Raw genomic sequence first — 20,135 nt, 5'->3', positions numbered from 1 at the left:
CATTAAATTATGCTCTAACGCTGTGAGAGCGTGCAGATAGTCCCTAACTGCTATGGAAATGGAAAATACTGAAGAGCTGCACTTCCTGCAGGGGTATATGTACTAGGGGCTGACGTCAGATTGAAATCTGATCCGTCTCCAACTGCTAACAGGAGTACACTATACCCATTGGTTCTGCGTCCATCTGCTACACGCTAGGAAAGGGTTATTTTTCCCTATATGCAACACCTTGCACTTGTCCACATTAAATCTCATCTGCCATTTGGATGCCCAATTTTCCAGTCTCACAAGGTCTTCCTGCAATTTATCACAATCTGCTTGTGATTTAACTACTCTGAACAATTTTGTGTCATCTGCAAATTTGATAACCTCACTCGTCGTATTTCTTTCCAGATCATTTATAAATATATTGAAAAGTAAGGGTCCCAATACAGATCCCTGAGGCACTCCACTGTCCACTCCCTTCCACTGAGAAAATTGCCCATTTAATCCTACTCTCTGTTTCCTGTCTTTTAGCCAGTTTGCAATCCACGAAAGGACATCACCACCTATCCCATGACTTTTTACTTTTCCTAGAAGCCTCTCGTGAGGAACTTTGTCAAACGCCTTCTTAAAATCCAAGTATACTATATCTACTGGTTCACCTTTATCCACATGTTTATTAACTCCTTCAAAAAAGTGAAGCAGATTTGTGAGGCAAGACTTGCCCTGGGTAAAGCCATGCTGACTTTGTTCCATTAAACCAGGTCTTTCTATATGTTCTGTGATTCTGATGTGTAGAACACTTTCCACTATTTTTCCTGGCACTGAAGTCAGGCTAACCGGTCTGTAGTTTCCCGGATTGCCCCTAGACCCTATTTAAATATTGGGATTACATTGGCCACCTTCCAATTTTTCAGGTATAATAGATGACTAATGATAAGTTACAAATTTTAGCCAGATGGACAGTAGAATACTCTTATCACTATACTCCTCCTCAACACTCAAGGGATTTCTACCCATAAAGATTCGATTGTACATTTAGTCTAATGCAGGATGTTTATCCTGTTGGACTCTATGCCATCTCGGACATAAAGTTCCACACCGCCTCCCGGGTGCTCCTCTCTATCATTGTGATATAATTTGTACCCCGATATAGCACTGTCCCTTTGCTTATCCGCTTTCCACCAGGTCTCTGAGATGCTAATTATGTCTATGTCATTAACATGATCATTCGTTTCCCTTGGCAAATATTGTGTAAAGATCTGTTTCGGAAACCTCCTGTCTTTCCGTTGTAGAAAAACCTGTCATAATGCAATAAATTGATATCAGTTGGGCTTTTTTTTGTAACTACAGTACAAGCCAAAGTCTGATGGCAGCCATGTTTCCATCAAGGACACCCACTCACCCTCTGGAACTGACTGAGGGATGCCCACCAGCCTCAGACTGTTTCTCCTAGACCTGTTTCCAGGCCCTTGAGTTTTCCCCAATAATGCATTCTTGGTGGACTTGCGTTGCTCCAGACCTGCCTCCAGCATGTGCAAACAATCTTGCAGGCTCGCAATCCGGGATTCAGCCTCAGTCAAACTCCACTAGAAATCTATGAATTATAATTTTCTTGAACCTGTACAGCTTAAAGCTTTCATAGACGCACGTGTCTCCATCCCACTGCTGAATCACCCACAAACTTTGCCACAAGCAGGGTTAGGCCAATCGGCACCCTAAGCAAAGGCATCACTGGGCCATTAAGAAATGTGTGCTGCAGATTAACTGAAGTAAGTAGAGGGTTCCCAGAAAACAAGCGCAAAGTGTCCGCACTCTTAGTGAATCACATGACCCCCTCATTTAAATGTTTACATGGCCTCCTTGGGAAAGCTTATTCACTCTGTCAGCGCATCACGTGACCCCCTCATTTAAATGTTTACATGGCTTCCTTGGGAAAGCTTATTCACTCTGTCAGCGCATCACGTGACCCCCTCATTTAAATGTTTACATGGCTTCCTTGGGAAAGCTTATTCACTCTGTCATTCATCATGTGACCCCTTCATTTAAATGTTTACATGGCTTCCTTGGGAAAGCTTATTCACTCTGTCAGTGCATCATGTGACCCCCTCATTTAAATGTTTACAAGGCTTCCTTGGGAAAGCTTATTCACTCTGTCAGCGCATCACATGACCCCCTCATTTAAATGTTTACATGGCTTCCTTGGGAAAGCTTATTCACTCTGTCAGCGCATCACGTGACCCCCTCATTTAAATGTTTACATGGCTTCCTTGGGAAAGCTTATTCACTCTGTCAGCGCATCACGTGACCCCTTCATTTAAATGTTTACAAGGCTTCCTTGGGAAAGCTTATTCACTCTATCAGCGCATCACGTGACCCCTTCATTTAAATGTTTACATGGCTTCCTTGGGAAAGCTTATTCACTCTGTCAGTGCATCACGTGACCCCTTCATTTAAATGTTTACATGGCTTCCTTGGGAAAGCTTATTCACTCTGTCAGCGCATCACGTGACCCCTTCATTTAAATGTTTACAAGGCTTCCTTGGGAAAGCTTATTCACTCTATCAGCGCATCACGTGACCCCTTCATTTAAATGTTTACATGGCTTCCTTGGGAAAGCTTATTCACTCTGTCAGCGCATCACGTGACCCCTTCATTTAAATGTTTACATGGCTTCCCAGGGAAAGTTTATTCACTCTGTCAGCGCATCACGTGACCCCTTCATTTAAATGTTTACATGGCTTCCCTGGGAAAGCTTATTCACTCTGTCAGCGCATCACGTGACCCCTTCATTTAAATGTTTACAAGGCTTCCTTGGGAAAGCTTATTCACTCTGTCAGCGCATCACGTGACCCCTTCATTTAAATGTTTACAAGGCTTCCCTGGGAAAGCTTATTCACTCTGTCAGCGCATCACGTGACAGCTTCATTTAAATGTTTACAAGGCTTCCTTAGGAAAGCTTATTCACTCTGTCAGCACATCACGTGACCCCTTCATTTAAATGTTTACATGGCTTCCCAGGGAAAGTTTATTCACTCTGTCAGCGCATCACATGACCCCTTCATTTAAATGTTTACATGGCTTCCCAGGGAAAGTTTATTCACTCTGTCAGCGCATCACGTGACCCCTTCATTTAAATGTTTACAAGGCTTCCTTGGGAAAGCTTATTCACTCTGTCCGCGCATCACGTGACCCCTTCACTTAAATGTTTACAAGGCTTCCTTGGGAAAGCTTATTCACTCTGTCAGCGCATCACGTGACCCCTTCATTTAAATGTTTACAAGGCTTCCCTGGGAAAGCTTATTCACTCTGTCAGTGCATCACGTGACCCCTTCATTTAAATGTTTACATGGCTTCCTTGGGAAAGCTTATTCACTCTGTCAGGGCATCACGTGACCCCCTCATTTAAATGTTTACATGGCTTCCTTGTGAAAGGTTATTCACTCTGTCAGGGCATCACGTGACCCCTTCATTTAAATGTTTACAAGGCTTCCTTGGGAAAGCTTATTCACTCTGTCAGCGCATCACGTGACCCCTTCATTTAAATGTTTACAAGGCTTCCCTGGGAAAGCTTATTCACTCTGTCAGTGCATCACGTGACCCCTTCATTTAAATGTTTACATGGCTTCCTTGGGAAAGCTTATTCACTCTGTCAGCGCATCACGTATCCCCTTCATTTAAATGTTTACATGGCTTCCTTGGGAAAGCTTATTCACTCTGTCAGGGCATCACGTGACCCCTTCATTTAAATGTTTACATGGCTTCCTTGGGAAAGCTTATTCACTCTGTCAGCGCATCACGGGACCCATTCATTTAAATGTTTACATGGCTTCCTTGGGAAAGCTTATTCACTCTGTCAGTGCATCACGTGACCCCCTCATTTAAATGTTTACATGGCTTCCTTGGGAAAGCTTATTCACTCTGTCAGCGCATCACGTGACCCCCTCATTTAAATGTTTACATGGCTTCCTTGGGAAAGCTTATTCACTCTGTCATTCATCATGTGACCACCTCATTTAATTGTTTACATGGCTTCCTTGTGAAAGGTTATTCACTCTGCAGTAAATCATGTAACCCCTTCATTTAAATGTTTACATGGCTTCCTTGGGAAAGCTTATTCACTCTGTCAGCGCATCACGTGACCCCCTCATTTAAATGTTTACATGGCTTCCTTGTGAAAGGTTATTCACTCTGTCAGCGCATCACGTGACCCCTTCATTTAAATGTTTACATGGCTTCCTTGGGAAAGCTTATTCACTCTGTCATGCATCACGTGACCCCCTCATTTAAATGTTTACATGGCTTCCTTGGGAAAGCTTATTCACTCTGTCAGCGCATCACGTGACCCCTCATTTAAATGTTTACATGGCTTTCTTGGGAAAGCGTATTCACTCTGTCAGCGCATCACGTGACCCCTCATTTAAATGTTTACATGGCTTCCTTGGGAAAGCTTATTCACCCTGTCATGCATCACGTGACCCCCTCATTTAAATGTTTACATGGCTTCCTTGTGAAAGGTTATTCACTCTGTCAGCGCATCACGTGACCCCTTCATTTAAATGTTTACATGGCTTCCTTGGGAAAGCTTATTCACTCTGTCATTCATCACGTGAGTCCTTCATTTAAATGCTTACATGGCTTCCTTGGGAAAGCTTATTCACTCTGTCATTCATCACGTGAGTCCTTCATTTAAATGCTTACATGGCTTCCTTGGGAAAGCTTATTCACTCTGTCATTCATCACGTGAGTCCTTCATTTAAATGCTTACATGGCTTCCTTGGGAAAGCTTATTCACTCTGTCATTCATCATGTGACCCCCTCATTTAAATGTTTACATGGCTTCCTTGGGAAAGCTTATTCACTCTGTCAGCGCATCATGTGACCCCCTCATTTAAATGTTTACAAGGCTTCCTTGGGAAAGCTTATTCACTCTGTCAGCGCATCACGTGACCCCCTCATTTAAATGTTTACATGGCTTCCTTGGGAAAGCTTATTCACTCTGTCAGCGCATCACGTGACCCCCCTCATTTAAATGTTTACATGGCTTCCTTGGGAAAGCTTATTCACTCTGTCAGCGCATCACGTGACCCCTTCATTTAAATGTTTACAAGGCTTCCTTGGGAAAGCTTATTCACTCTATCAGCGCATCACGTGACCCCCTCATTTAAATGTTTACATGGCTTCCTTGGGAAAGCTTATTCACTCTGTCAGCGCATCACGTGACCCCCTCATTTAAATGTTTACATGGCTTCCTTGGGAAAGCTTATTCACTCTGTCAGCGCATCACGTGACCCCCCTCATTTAAATGTTTACACGGCTTCCTTGGGAAAGCTTATTCACTCTGTCAGCGCATCACGTGACCCCTTCATTTAAATGTTTACATGGCTTCCTTGGGAAAGCTTATTCACTCTGTCAGCGCATCACGTGACCCCCTCATTTAAATGTTTACATGGCTTCCTTGGGAAAGCTTATTCACTCTGTCAGCGCATCACGTGACCCCTTCATTTAAATGTTTACAAGGCTTCCTTGGGAAAGCTTATTCACTCTATCAGCGCATCACGTGACCCCTTCATTTAAATGTTTACATGGCTTCCCAGGGAAAGTTTATTCACTCTGTCAGCGCATCACGTGACCCCTTCATTTAAATGTTTACATGGCTTCCCTGGGAAAGCTTATTCACTCTGTCAGCGCATCACGTGACCCCTTCATTTAAATGTTTACAAGGCTTCCTTGGGAAAGCTTATTCACTCTGTCAGCGCATCACGTGACCCCTTCATTTAAATGTTTACAAGGCTTCCCTGGGAAAGCTTATTCACTCTGTCAGCGCATCACGTGACACCTTCATTTAAATGTTTACAAGGCTTCCTTAGGAAAGCTTATTCACTCTGTCAGCACATCACGTGACCCCTTCATTTAAATGTTTACATGGCTTCCCAGGGAAAGTTTATTCACTCTGTCAGCGCATCACATGACCCCTTCATTTAAATGTTTACATGGCTTCCCAGGGAAAGTTTATTCACTCTGTCAGCGCATCACGTGACCCCTTCATTTAAATGTTTACAAGGCTTCCTTGGGAAAGCTTATTCACTCTGTCAGCGCATCACGTGACCCCTTCACTTAAATGTTTACAAGGCTTCCTTGGGAAAGCTTATTCACTCTGTCAGCGCATCACGTGACCCCTTCATTTAAATGTTTACAAGGCTTCCTTAGGAAAGCTTATTCACTCTGTCAGCACATCACGTGACCCCTTCATTTAAATGTTTACATGGCTTCCCAGGGAAAGTTTATTCACTCTGTCAGCGCATCACGTGACCCCTTCATTTAAATGTTTACATGGCTTTCTTGGGAAAGCTTATTCACTCTGTCAGGGCATCACATGACCCCTTCATTTAAATGTTTACAAGGCTTCCCTGGGAAAGCTTATTCACTCTGTCAGCGCATCACGTGACCCCTTCATTTAAATGTTTACAAGGCTTCCCTGGGAAAGCTTATTCACTCTGTCAGTGCATCACGTGACCCCTTCATTTAAATGTTTACATGGCTTCCTTGTGAAAGGTTATTCACTCTGTCAGGGCATCACGTGACCCCTTCATTTAAATGTTTACAAGGCTTCCTTGGGAAAGCTTATTCACTCTGTCAGCGCATCACGTGACCCCTTCATTTAAATGTTTACAAGGCTTCCCTGGGAAAGCTTATTCACTCTGTCAGCGCATCACGTGACCCCTTCATTTAAATGTTTACAAGGCTTCCCTGGGAAAGCTTATTCACTCTGTCAGCGCATCACGTATCCCCTTCATTTAAATGTTTACATCGCTTCCTTGGGAAAGCTTATTCACTCTGTCAGGGCATCACGTGACCCCTTCATTTAAATGTTTACATGGCTTCCTTGGGAAAGCTTATTCACTCTGTCAGGGCATCACGTGACCCCTTCATTTAAATGTTTACATGGCTTCCTTGGGAAAGCTTATTCACTCTGTCAGCGCATCACGGGACCCATTCATTTAAATGTTTACATGGCTTCCTTGGGAAAGCTTATTCACTCTGTCAGCGCATCACGTGACCCCTTCATTTAAATGTTTACATGGCTTCCTTGGGAAAGCTTATTCACTCTGTCATGCATCACGTGACCCCCTCATTTAAATGTTTACATGGCTTCCTTGGGAAAGCTTATTCACTCTGTCAGCGCATCACGTGACCCCTCATTTAAATGTTTACATGGCTTTCTTGGGAAAGCGTATTCACTCTGTCAGCGCATCACGTGACCCCTCATTTAAATGTTTACATGGCTTCCTTGGGAAAGCTTATTCACCCTGTCATGCATCACGTGACCCCCTCATTTAAATGTTTACATGGCTTCCTTGTGAAAGGTTATTCACTCTGTCAGCGCATCACGTGACCCCTTCATTTAAATGTTTACATGGCTTCCTTGGGAAAGCTTATTCACTCTGTCATTCATCACGTGAGTCCTTCATTTAAATGCTTACATGGCTTCCTTGGGAAAGCTTATTCACTCTGTCATTCATCACGTGAGTCCTTCATTTAAATGCTTACATGGCTTCCTTGGGAAAGCTTATTCACTCTGTCATTCATCACGTGAGTCCTTCATTTAAATGCTTACATGGCTTCCTTGGGAAAGCTTATTCACTCTGTCATTCATCATGTGACCCCTTCATTTAAATGTTTACATGGCTTCCTTGGGAAAGCTTATTCACTCTGTCAGCGCATCATGTGACCCCCTCATTTAAATGTTTACAAGGCTTCCTTGGGAAAGCTTATTCACTCTGTCAGCGCATCACGTGACCCCCTCATTTAAATGTTTACATGGCTTCCTTGGGAAAGCTTATTCACTCTGTCAGCGCATCACGTGACCCCCCTCATTTAAATGTTTACATGGCTTCCTTGGGAAAGCTTATTCACTCTGTCAGCGCATCACGTGACCCCTTCATTTAAATGTTTACAAGGCTTCCTTGTGAAAGCTTATTCACTCTATCAGCGCATCACGTGACCCCCTCATTTAAATGTTTACATGGCTTCCTTGGGAAAGCTTATTCACTCTGTCAGCGCATCACGTGACCCCCTCATTTAAATGTTTACATGGCTTCCTTGGGAAAGCTTATTCACTCTGTCAGCGCATCACGTGACCCCCCTCATTTAAATGTTTACACGGCTTCCTTGGGAAAGCTTATTCACTCTGTCAGCGCATCACGTGACCCCTTCATTTAAATGTTTACATGGCTTCCTTGGGAAAGCTTATTCACTCTGTCAGCGCATCACGTGACCCCCTCATTTAAATGTTTACATGGCTTCCTTGGGAAAGCTTATTCACTCTGTCAGCGCATCACGTGACCCCTTCATTTAAATGTTTACAAGGCTTCCTTGGGAAAGCGTATTCACTCTATCAGCGCATCACGTGACCCCTTCATTTAAATGTTTACATGGCTTCCCAGGGAAAGTTTATTCACTCTGTCAGCGCATCACGTGACCCCTTCATTTAAATGTTTACATGGCTTCCCTGGGAAAGCTTATTCACTCTGTCAGCGCATCATGTGACCCCTTCATTTAAATGTTTACAAGGCTTCCTTGGGAAAGCTTATTCACTCTGTCAGCGCATCACGTGACCCCTTCATTTAAATGTTTACAAGGCTTCCCTGGGAAAGCTTATTCACTCTGTCAGTGCATCACGTGACACCTTCATTTAAATGTTTACAAGGCTTCCTTAGGAAAGCTTATTCACTCTGTCAGCACATCACGTGACCCCTTCATTTAAATGTTTACATGGCTTCCCAGGGAAAGTTTATTCACTCTGTCAGCGCATCACATGACCCCTTCATTTAAATGTTTACATGGCTTCCCAGGGAAAGTTTATTCACTCTGTCAGCGCATCACGTGACCCCTTCATTTAAATGTTTACAAGGCTTCCTTGGGAAAGCTTATTCACTCTGTCAGCGCATCACGTGACCCCTTCACTTAAATGTTTACAAGGCTTCCTTGGGAAAGCTTATTCACTCTGTCAGCGCATCACGTGACCCCTTCATTTAAATGTTTACAAGGCTTCCTTAGGAAAGCTTATTCACTCTGTCAGCACATCACGTGACCCCTTCATTTAAATGTTTACATGGCTTCCCAGGGAAAGTTTATTCACTCTGTCAGCGCATCACGTGACCCCTTCATTTAAATGTTTACATGGCTTTCTTGGGAAAGCTTATTCACTCTGTCAGGGCATCACGTGACCCCTTCATTTAAATGTTTACAAGGCTTCCTTGGGAAAGCTTATTCACTCTATCAGCGCATCACGTGACCCCCTCATTTAAATGTTTACATGGCTTCCTTGGGAAAGCTTATTCACTCTGTCAGCGCATCACGTGACCCCCTCATTTAAATGTTTACATGGCTTCCTTGGGAAAGCTTATTCACTCTGTCAGCGCATCACGTGACCCCCCTCATTTAAATGTTTACACGGCTTCCTTGGGAAAGCTTATTCACTCTGTCAGCGCATCACGTGACCCCTTCATTTAAATGTTTACATGGCTTCCTTGGGAAAGCTTATTCACTCTGTCAGCGCATCACGTGACCCCCTCATTTAAATGTTTACATGGCTTCCTTGGGAAAGCTTATTCACTCTGTCAGCGCATCACGTGACCCCTTCATTTAAATGTTTACAAGGCTTCCTTGGGAAAGCTTATTCACTCTATCAGCGCATCACGTGACCCCTTCATTTAAATGTTTACATGGCTTCCCAGGGAAAGTTTATTCACTCTGTCAGCGCATCACGTGACCCCTTCATTTAAATGTTTACATGGCTTCCCTGGGAAAGCTTATTCACTCTGTCAGCGCATCATGTGACCCCTTCATTTAAATGTTTACAAGGCTTCCTTGGGAAAGCTTATTCACTCTGTCAGCGCATCACGTGACCCCTTCATTTAAATGTTTACAAGGCTTCCCTGGGAAAGCTTATTCACTCTGTCAGTGCATCACGTGACACCTTCATTTAAATGTTTACAAGGCTTCCTTAGGAAAGCTTATTCACTCTGTCAGCACATCACGTGACCCCTTCATTTAAATGTTTACATGGCTTCCTTAGGAAAGCTTATTCACTCTGTCAGCACATCACGTGACCCCTTCATTTAAATGTTTACATGGCTTCCCAGGGAAAGTTTATTCACTCTGTCAGCGCATCACGTGACCCCTTCATTTAAATGTTTACAAGGCTTCCTTGGGAAAGCTTATTCACTCTGTCAGGGCATCACATGACCCCTTCATTTAAATGTTTACAAGGCTTCCCTGGGAAAGCTTATTCACTCTGTCAGCGCATCACGTGACCCCTTCATTTAAATGTTTACAAGGCTTCCCTGGGAAAGCTTATTCACTCTGTCAGTGCATCACGTGACCCCTTCATTTAAATGTTTACATGGCTTCCTTGGGAAAGCTTATTCACTCTGTCAGGGCATCACGTGACCCCCTCATTTAAATGTTTACATGGCTTCCTTGTGAAAGGTTATTCACTCTGTCAGGGCATCACGTGACCCCTTCATTTAAATGTTTACAAGGCTTCCTTGGGAAAGCTTATTCACTCTGTCAGCGCATCACGTGACCCCTTCATTTAAATGTTTACAAGGCTTCCCTGGGAAAGCTTATTCACTCTGTCAGCGCATCACGTATCCCCTTCATTTAAATGTTTACATCGCTTCCTTGGGAAAGCTTATTCACTCTGTCAGGGCATCACGTGACCCCTTCATTTAAATGTTTACATGGCTTCCTTGGGAAAGCTTATTCACTCTGTCAGGGCATCACGTGACCCCTTCATTTAAATGTTTACATGGCTTCCTTGGGAAAGCTTATTCACTCTGTCAGCGCATCACGGGACCCATTCATTTAAATGTTTACATGGCTTCCTTGGGAAAGCTTATTCACTCTGTCAGCGCATCACGTGACCCCCTCATTTAAATGTTTACATGGCTTCCTTGTGAAAGGTTATTCACTCTGTCAGCGCATCACGTGACCCCCTCATTTAAATGTTTACATGGCTTCCTTGTGAAAGGTTATTCACTCTGTCAGCGCATCACGTGACCCCTTCATTTAAATGTTTACATGGCTTCCTTGGGAAAGCTTATTCACTCTGTCATGCATCACGTGACCCCCTCATTTAAATGTTTACATGGCTTCCTTGGGAAAGCTTATTCACTCTGTCAGCGCATCACGTGACCCCTCATTTAAATGTTTACATGGCTTTCTTGGGAAAGCGTATTCACTCTGTCAGCGCATCACGTGACCCCTCATTTAAATGTTTACATGGCTTCCTTGGGAAAGCTTATTCACCCTGTCATGCATCACGTGACCCCCTCATTTAAATGTTTACATGGCTTCCTTGTGAAAGGTTATTCACTCTGTCAGCGCATCACGTGACCCCTTCATTTAAATGTTTACATGGCTTCCTTGGGAAAGCTTATTCACTCTGTCATTCATCACGTGAGTCCTTCATTTAAATGCTTACATGGCTTCCTTGGGAAAGCTTATTCACTCTGTCATTCATCACGTGAGTCCTTCATTTAAATGCTTACATGGCTTCCTTGGGAAAGCTTATTCACTCTGTCATTCATCACGTGAGTCCTTCATTTAAATGCTTACATGGCTTCCTTGGGAAAGCTTATTCACTCTGTCATTCATCATGTGACCCCTTCATTTAAATGTTTACATGGCTTCCTTGGGAAAGCTTATTCACTCTGTCAGCGCATCATGTGACCCCCTCATTTAAATGTTTACAAGGCTTCCTTGGGAAAGCTTATTCACTCTGTCAGCGCATCACGTGACCCCCTCATTTAAATGTTTACATGGCTTCCTTGGGAAAGCTTATTCACTCTGTCAGCGCATCACGTGACCCCCCTCATTTAAATGTTTACATGGCTTCCTTGGGAAAGCTTATTCACTCTGTCAGCGCATCACGTGACCCCTTCATTTAAATGTTTACAAGGCTTCCTTGGGAAAGCTTATTCACTCTATCAGCGCATCACGTGACCCCCTCATTTAAATGTTTACATGGCTTCCTTGGGAAAGCTTATTCACTCTGTCAGCGCATCACGTGACCCCCTCATTTAAATGTTTACATGGCTTCCTTGGGAAAGCTTATTCACTCTGTCAGCGCATCACGTGACCCCCCTCATTTAAATGTTTACACGGCTTCCTTGGGAAAGCTTATTCACTCTGTCAGCGCATCACGTGACCCCTTCATTTAAATGTTTACATGGCTTCCTTGGGAAAGCTTATTCACTCTGTCAGCGCATCACGTGACCCCCTCATTTAAATGTTTACATGGCTTCCTTGGGAAAGCTTATTCACTCTGTCAGCGCATCACGTGACCCCTTCATTTAAATGTTTACAAGGCTTCCTTGGGAAAGCTTATTCACTCTATCAGCGCATCACGTGACCCCTTCATTTAAATGTTTACATGGCTTCCCAGGGAAAGTTTATTCACTCTGTCAGCGCATCACGTGACCCCTTCATTTAAATGTTTACATGGCTTCCCTGGGAAAGCTTATTCACTCTGTCAGCGCATCATGTGACCCCTTCATTTAAATGTTTACAAGGCTTCCTTGGGAAAGCTTATTCACTCTGTCAGCGCATCACGTGACCCCTTCATTTAAATGTTTACAAGGCTTCCCTGGGAAAGCTTATTCACTCTGTCAGTGCATCACGTGACACCTTCATTTAAATGTTTACAAGGCTTCCTTAGGAAAGCTTATTCACTCTGTCAGCACATCACGTGACCCCTTCATTTAAATGTTTACATGGCTTCCCAGGGAAAGTTTATTCACTCTGTCAGCGCATCACATGACCCCTTCATTTAAATGTTTACATGGCTTCCCAGGGAAAGTTTATTCACTCTGTCAGCGCATCACGTGACCCCTTCACTTAAATGTTTACAAGGCTTCCTTGGGAAAGCTTATTCACTCTGTCAGCGCATCACGTGACCCCTTCATTTAAATGTTTACAAGGCTTCCTTAGGAAAGCTTATTCACTCTGTCAGCACATCACGTGACCCCTTCATTTAAATGTTTACATGGCTTCCCAGGGAAAGTTTATTCACTCTGTCAGCGCATCACGTGACCCCTTCATTTAAATGTTTACATGGCTTTCTTGGGAAAGCTTATTCACTCTGTCAGGGCATCACATGACCCCTTCATTTAAATGTTTACAAGGCTTCCCTGGGAAAGCTTATTCACTCTGTCAGCGCATCACGTGACCCCTTCATTTAAATGTTTACAAGGCTTCCCTGGGAAAGCTTATTCACTCTGTCAGTGCATCACGTGACCCCTTCATTTAAATGTTTACATGGCTTCCTTGGGAAAGCTTATTCACTCTGTCAGGGCATCACGTGACCCCCTCATTTAAATGTTTACATGGCTTCCTTGTGAAAGGTTATTCACTCTGTCAGGGCATCACGTGACCCCTTCATTTAAATGTTTACAAGGCTTCCTTGGGAAAGCTTATTCACTCTGTCAGCGCATCACGTGACCCCTTCATTTAAATGTTTACAAGGCTTCCCTGGGAAAGCTTATTCACTCTGTCAGCGCCATCACGTATCCCCTTCATTTAAATGTTTACATCGCTTCCTTGGGAAAGCTTATTCACTCTGTCAGGGCATCACGTGACCCCTTCATTTAAATGTTTACATGGCTTCCTTGGGAAAGCTTATTCACTCTGTCAGGGCATCACGTGACCCCTTCATTTAAATGTTTACATGGCTTCCTTGGGAAAGCTTATTCACTCTGTCAGCGCATCACGGGACCCATTCATTTAAATGTTTACATGGCTTCCTTGGGAAAGCTTATTCACTCTGTCAGCGCATCACGTGACCCCCTCATTTAAATGTTTACATGGCTTCCTTGGGAAAGCTTATTCACTCTGTCATTCATCATGTGACCACCTCATTTAATTGTTTACATGGCTTCCTTGTGAAAGGTTATTCACTCTGCAGTAAATCATGTAACCCCTTCATTTAAATGTTTACATGGCTTCCTTGGGAAAGCTTATTCACTCTTTCAGCGCATCACGTGACCCCCTCATTTAAATGTTTACATGGCTTCCTTGTGAAAGGTTATTCACTCTGTCAGCGCATCACGTGACCCCTTCATTTAAATGTTTACATGGCTTCCTTGGGAAAGCTTATTCACTCTGTCATGCATCACGTGACCCCCTCATTTAAATGTTTACATGGCTTCCTTGGGAAAGCTTATTCACTCTGTCAGCGCATCACGTGACCCCTCATTTAAATGTTTACATGGCTTCCTTGGGAAAGGTTATTCACTCTGTCAGCGCATCACGTGACCCCTTCATTTAAATGTTTACATGGCTTCCTTGGGAAAGGTTATTCACTCTGTCAGCGCATCACGTGACCCCTTCATTTAAATGTTTACATGGCTTCCTTGGGAAAGCTTATTCACTCTATCATTCATCACGTGAGTCCTTCATTTAAATGCTTACATGGCTTCCTTGGGAAAGCTTATTCACTCTGTCATTCATCACGTGAGTCCTTCATTTAAATGCTTACATGGCTTCCTTGGGAAAGCTTATTCACTCTGTCATTCATCACGTGAGTCCTTCATTTAAATGTTTACATGGCTTCCTTGGGAAAGCTTATTCACTCTGTCAGCGCATCACGTGACCCCCTCATTTTAAATGTTTACATGGCTTCCTTGGGAAAGCTTATTCACTCTGTCAGGGCATCACGTGACCCCTTCATTTAAATGTTTACATGGCTTCCTTGGGAAAGCTTATTCACTCTGTCAGCGCATCCCGTGACCCCCCTCATTTAAATGTTTACACGGCTTCCTTGGGAAAGCTTATTCACTCTGTCAGCGCATCACGTGACCCCTTCATTTAAATGTTTACATGGCTTCCCAGGGAAAGTTTATTCACTCTGTCAGCGCATCACGTGACCCCTTCATTTAAATGTTTACATGGCTTCCCTGGGAAAGCTTATTCACTCTGTCAGCGCATCACGTGACCCCTTCATTTAAATGTTTACATGGCTTCCTTGGGAAAGCTTATTCACTCTGTCAGCGCATCAGGTGACCCCTTCATTTAAATGTTTACATGGCTTCCTTGGGAAAGCTTATTCACTCTGTCAGCGCATCACGTGACCCCCTCATTTAAATGTTTACATGGCTTCCTTGTGAAAGGTTATTCACTCTGTCAGCGCATCACGTGACCCCTTCATTTAAATGTTTACAAGGCTTCCTTGGGAAAGCTTATTCACTCTGTCAGTGCATCACGTGACCACCTCATTTAATTGTTTACATGGCTTCCTTGTGAAAGATTATTCACTCTGCAGTAAATCATGTAACCCCTTCATTTAAATGTTTACATGGCTTCCTTGGGAAAGCTTATTCACTCTGTCAGCGCATCACGTGACCCCCTCATTTAAATGTTTACATGGCTTCCTTGTGAAAGGTTATTCACTCTGTCAGCGCGTCACGTGACCCCTTCATTTAAATGTTTACATGGCTTCCTTGGGAAAGCTTATTCACTCTGTCATGCATCACATGACCCCCTCATTTAAATGTTTACATGGCTTCCTTGGGAAAGCTTATTCACTCTGTCAGCGCATCACGTGACCCCTCATTTAAATGTTTACATGGCTTCCTTGGGAAAGCTTATTCACTCTGTCAGCGCATCACGTGACCCCTCATTTAAATGTTTACATGGCTTCCTTGGGAAAGCTTATTCACCCTGTCATGCATCACGTGACCCCTTCATTTAAATGTTTACATGGCTTCCTTGGGAAAGCTTATTCACTCTGTCAGCGCATCACGTGACCCCCCTCATTTAAATGTTTACACGGCTTCCTTGGGAAAGCTTATTCACTCTGTCAGCGCATCACGTGACCCCTTCATTTAAATGTTTACATGGCTTCCTTGGGAAAGCTTATTCACTCTGTCAGCGCATCACGTGACCCCCTCATTTAAATGTTTACATGGCTTCCTTGGGAAAGCTTATTCACTCTGTCAGCGCATCACGTGACCCCTTCATTTAAATGTTTACAAGGCTTCCTTGGGAAAGCTTATTCACTCTATCAGCGCATCACGTGACCCCTTCATTTAAATGTTTGCATGGCTTCCCAGGGAAAGTTTATTCACTCTGTCAGCGCATCACGTGACCCCTTCATTTAAATGTTTACATGGCTTCCCTGGGAAAGCTTATTCACTCTGTCAGCGCATCATGTGACCCCTTCATTTAAATGTTTACAAGGCTTCCTTGGGAAAGCTTATTCACTCTGTCAGCGCATCACGTGACCCCTTCATTTAAATGTTTACAAGGCTTCCCTGGGAAAGCTTATTCACTCTGTCAGTGCATCACGTGACACCTTCATTTAAATGTTTACAAGGCTTCCTTAGGAAAGCTTATTCACTCTGTCAGCACATCACGTGACCCCTTCATTTAAATGTTTACATGGCTTCCCAGGGAAAGTTTATTCACTCTGTCAGCGCATCACGTGACCCCTTCACTTAAATGTTTACAAGGCTTCCTTGGGAAAGCTTATTCACTCTGTCAGCGCATCACGTGACCCCTTCATTTAAATGTTTACAAGGCTTCCTTAGGAAAGCTTATTCACTCTGTCAGCACATCACGTGACCCCTTCATTTAAATGTTTACATGGCTTCCCAGGGAAAGTTTATTCACTCTGTCAGCGCATCACGTGACCCCTTCATTTAAATGTTTACATGGCTTTCTTGGGAAAGCTTATTCACTCTGTCAGGGCATCACATGACCCCTTCATTTAAATGTTTACAAGGCTTCCCTGGGAAAGCTTATTCACTCTGTCAGCGCATCACGTGACCCCTTCATTTAAATGTTTACAAGGCTTCCCTGGGAAAGCTTATTCACTCTGTCAGTGCATCACGTGACCCCTTCATTTAAATGTTTACATGGCTTCCTTGGGAAAGCTTATTCACTCTGTCAGGGCATCACGTGACCCCCTCATTTAAATGTTTACATGGCTTCCTTGTGAAAGGTTATTCACTCTGTCAGGGCATCACGTGACCCCTTCATTTAAATGTTTACAAGGCTTCCTTGGGAAAGCTTATTCACTCTGTCAGCGCATCACGTGACCCCTTCATTTAAATGTTTACAAGGCTTCCCTGGGAAAGCTTATTCACTCTGTCAGCGCATCACGTATCCCCTTCATTTAAATGTTTACATCGCTTCCTTGGGAAAGCTTATTCACTCTGTCAGGGCATCACGTGACCCCCTCATTTAAATGTTTACATGGCTTCCTTGGGAAAGCTTATTCACTCTGTCAGCGCATCACGTGACCCCTCATTTAAATGTTTACATGGCTTCCTTGGGAAAGCTTATTCACTCTGTCAGCGCATCACGTGACCCCTCATTTAAATGTTTACATGGCTTCCTTGGGAAAGCTTATTCACCCTGTCATGCATCACGTGACCCCCTCATTTAAATGTTTACATGGCTTCCTTGTGAAAGGTTATTCACTCTGTCAGCGCATCACGTGACCCCCTCATTTAAATGTTTACATGGCTTCCTTGTGAAAGGTTATTCACTCTGTCAGCGCATCACGTGACCCCTTCATTTAAATGTTTACATGGCTTCCTTGGGAAAGCTTATTCACTCTATCATTCATCACGTGAGTCCTTCATTTAAATGCTTACATGGCTTCCTTGGGAAAGCTTATTCACTCTGTCATTCATCACGTGAGTCCTTCATTTAAATGCTTACATGGCTTCCTTGGGAAAGCTTATTCACTCTGTCATTCATCACGTGAGTCCTTCATTTAAATGTTTACATGGCTTCCTTGGGAAAGCTTATTCACTCTGTCAGCGCATCACGTGACCCCCTCATTTTAAATGTTTACATGGCTTCCTTGGGAAAGCTTATTCACTCTGTCAGGGCATCACGTGACCCCTTCATTTAAATGTTTACATGGCTTCCTTGGGAAAGCTTATTCACTCTGTCAGCGCATCCCGTGACCCCCCTCATTTAAATGTTTACACGGCTTCCTTGGGAAAGCTTATTCACTCTGTCAGCGCATCACGTGACCCCTTCATTTAAATGTTTACATGGCTTCCCAGGGAAAGTTTATTCACTCTGTCAGCGCATCACGTGACCCCTTCATTTAAATGTTTACATGGCTTCCCTGGGAAAGCTTATTCACTCTGTCAGCGCATCACGTGACCCCTTCATTTAAATGTTTACATGGCTTCCTTGGGAAAGCTTATTCACTCTGTCAGCGCATCATGTGACCCCTTCATTTAAATGTTTACATGGCTTCCTTGTGAAAGGTTATTCACTCTGTCAGCGCATCACGTGACCCCTTCATTTAAATGTTTACAAGGCTTCCTTGGGAAAGCTTATTCACTCTGTCAGTGCATCACGTGACCACCTCATTTAATTGTTTACATGGCTTCCTTGTGAAAGATTATTCACTCTGCAGTAAATCATGTAACCCCTTCATTTAAATGTTTACATGGCTTCCTTGGGAAAGCTTATTCACTCTGTCAGCGCATCACGTGACCCCCTCATTTAAATGTTTACATGGCTTCCTTGTGAAAGGTTATTCACTCTGTCAGCGCGTCACGTGACCCCTTCATTTAAATGTTTACATGGCTTCCTTGGGAAAGCTTATTCACTCTGTCATGCATCACATGACCCCCTCATTTAAATGTTTACATGGCTTCCTTGGGAAAGCTTATTCACTCTGTCAGCGCATCACGTGACCCCTCATTTAAATGTTTACATGGCTTCCTTGGGAAAGCTTATTCACTCTGTCAGCGCATCACGTGACCCCTCATTTAAATGTTTACATGGCTTCCTTGGGAAAGCTTATTCACCCTGTCATGCATCACGTGACCCCCTCATTTAAATGTTTACATGGCTTCCTTGTGAAAGGTTATTCACTCTGTCAGCGCATCACGTGACCCCCCTCATTTAAATGTTTACATGGCTTCCTTGTGAAAGGTTATTCACTCTGTCAGCGCATCACGTGACCCCTTCATTTAAATGTTTACATGGCTTCCTTGGGAAAGCTTATTCACTCTGTCATTCATCACGTGAGTCCTTCATTTAAATGCTTACATGGCTTCCTTGGGAAAGCTTATTCACTCTGTCATTCATCACGTGAGTCCTTCATTTAAATGCTTACATGGCTTCCTTGGGAAAGCTTATTCACTCTGTCATTCATCACGTGAGTCCTTCATTTAAATGTTTACATGGCTTCCTTGGGAAAGCTTATTCACTCTTTTGGTTTTATTTCCTATATTAATGCATATGATATACAGGGGGCAGCAGCACTGGGACAGAATAGACAACGTTATGGATCGGATGCTGCCTGTATATCAGCAGTGGGGGACCTGTTAAAACAGAGTGGACTGGTGTTTAATACCAAGAACCCAGAGGTCTGACAGATAGGAAAAGGTGTACTTTGAAAATGGAAGGCGTTTTGGTGTTGATGGTTGAGGAGGTGAATTTGTTGGGAGTCAGATTAGATAGTGACCAGAGTAAGAAGAGTCCTAGTACTCAGGTACTGCCGAAGGTGCAGAAAGTCTTGGAGTTCTCTACATTGAAAGCAATGGTATATGCGTTGGTATTATCTCACGTAGATTATTGCAGGGTTTTATATTTGGGGCTCCCAAGTAGGAATAAAGTCACAAATGTGCTTCAGTAAATCAGGCCCTGGGTCTGATAAAGACTCAGATAACGCAATCCTTACCCAGGGAGAGCAGGGTCTCATAATTCTCCTTCATCACCTCCCTGTAAAGCTCCTTCTGCCCTTCATCTAAATACCCCCACTCCTCCTGGGAGAAAGAGACAGCGATGTCCTCAAACGTCACCCGCACCTGAAACACAAACCAGAAACACTCAGAGACACGAGGAGGGGCTCAGTGTGCATTAGAGCTCAGCTGGATTTATTCTCATATTTATCTGAAGAAACTAAGAGAGGCCATGCTGGGTCAGACCGATCTTCCAATGAGCTCAGCCTCCTGCCTCTGACAGTGTCGGATCCATGTCACTTGGAAGACCCAGTGTTGTGCTTTGTGTAGTTCTGGGACAATTATTATTTTGTAAGTAATACAAGGGATAAGATTCCAGGTCCAACTCTATTGGCTGGCGACGGACTTTTGTTACAACTCATGCTAAGT

The 20,135-nt window shown here is 43.6% G+C and overlaps 1 protein-coding gene across 2 annotated transcripts in view; it reads right to left on the bottom strand.

Annotated features, from left to right (window-relative positions):
* LOC115083504 (zinc finger protein OZF-like) overlaps nucleotides 1-19,760 on the bottom strand; it is a 29,361-nt gene extending 9,601 nt beyond the window's left edge. The window contains exon 1 of one of the 2 annotated variants that reach the window (XM_029587362.1): nucleotides 19,706-19,760. In XM_029587362.1, the coding sequence (XP_029443222.1) occupies nucleotides 19,706-19,739 (34 nt within the window). In that variant the 5' untranslated portion in view covers nucleotides 19,740-19,760. The remainder of the gene's footprint in view (nucleotides 1-19,705) is intronic. The other variant, XM_029587363.1, reaches the window with a different exon arrangement.
* Between the last annotated feature and the right edge of the window lie 375 nt (nucleotides 19,761-20,135).

The sequence above is a fragment of the Rhinatrema bivittatum genome, chromosome 2 (genome assembly GCF_901001135.1).
Source record: "Rhinatrema bivittatum chromosome 2, aRhiBiv1.1, whole genome shotgun sequence".
In the NCBI taxonomy this organism is placed as follows: domain Eukaryota; kingdom Metazoa; phylum Chordata; class Amphibia; order Gymnophiona; family Rhinatrematidae; genus Rhinatrema; species Rhinatrema bivittatum.
Note: the sequence above shows the minus strand (reverse complement) of the source record. Positions and strands in the feature narration are given on the sequence as shown.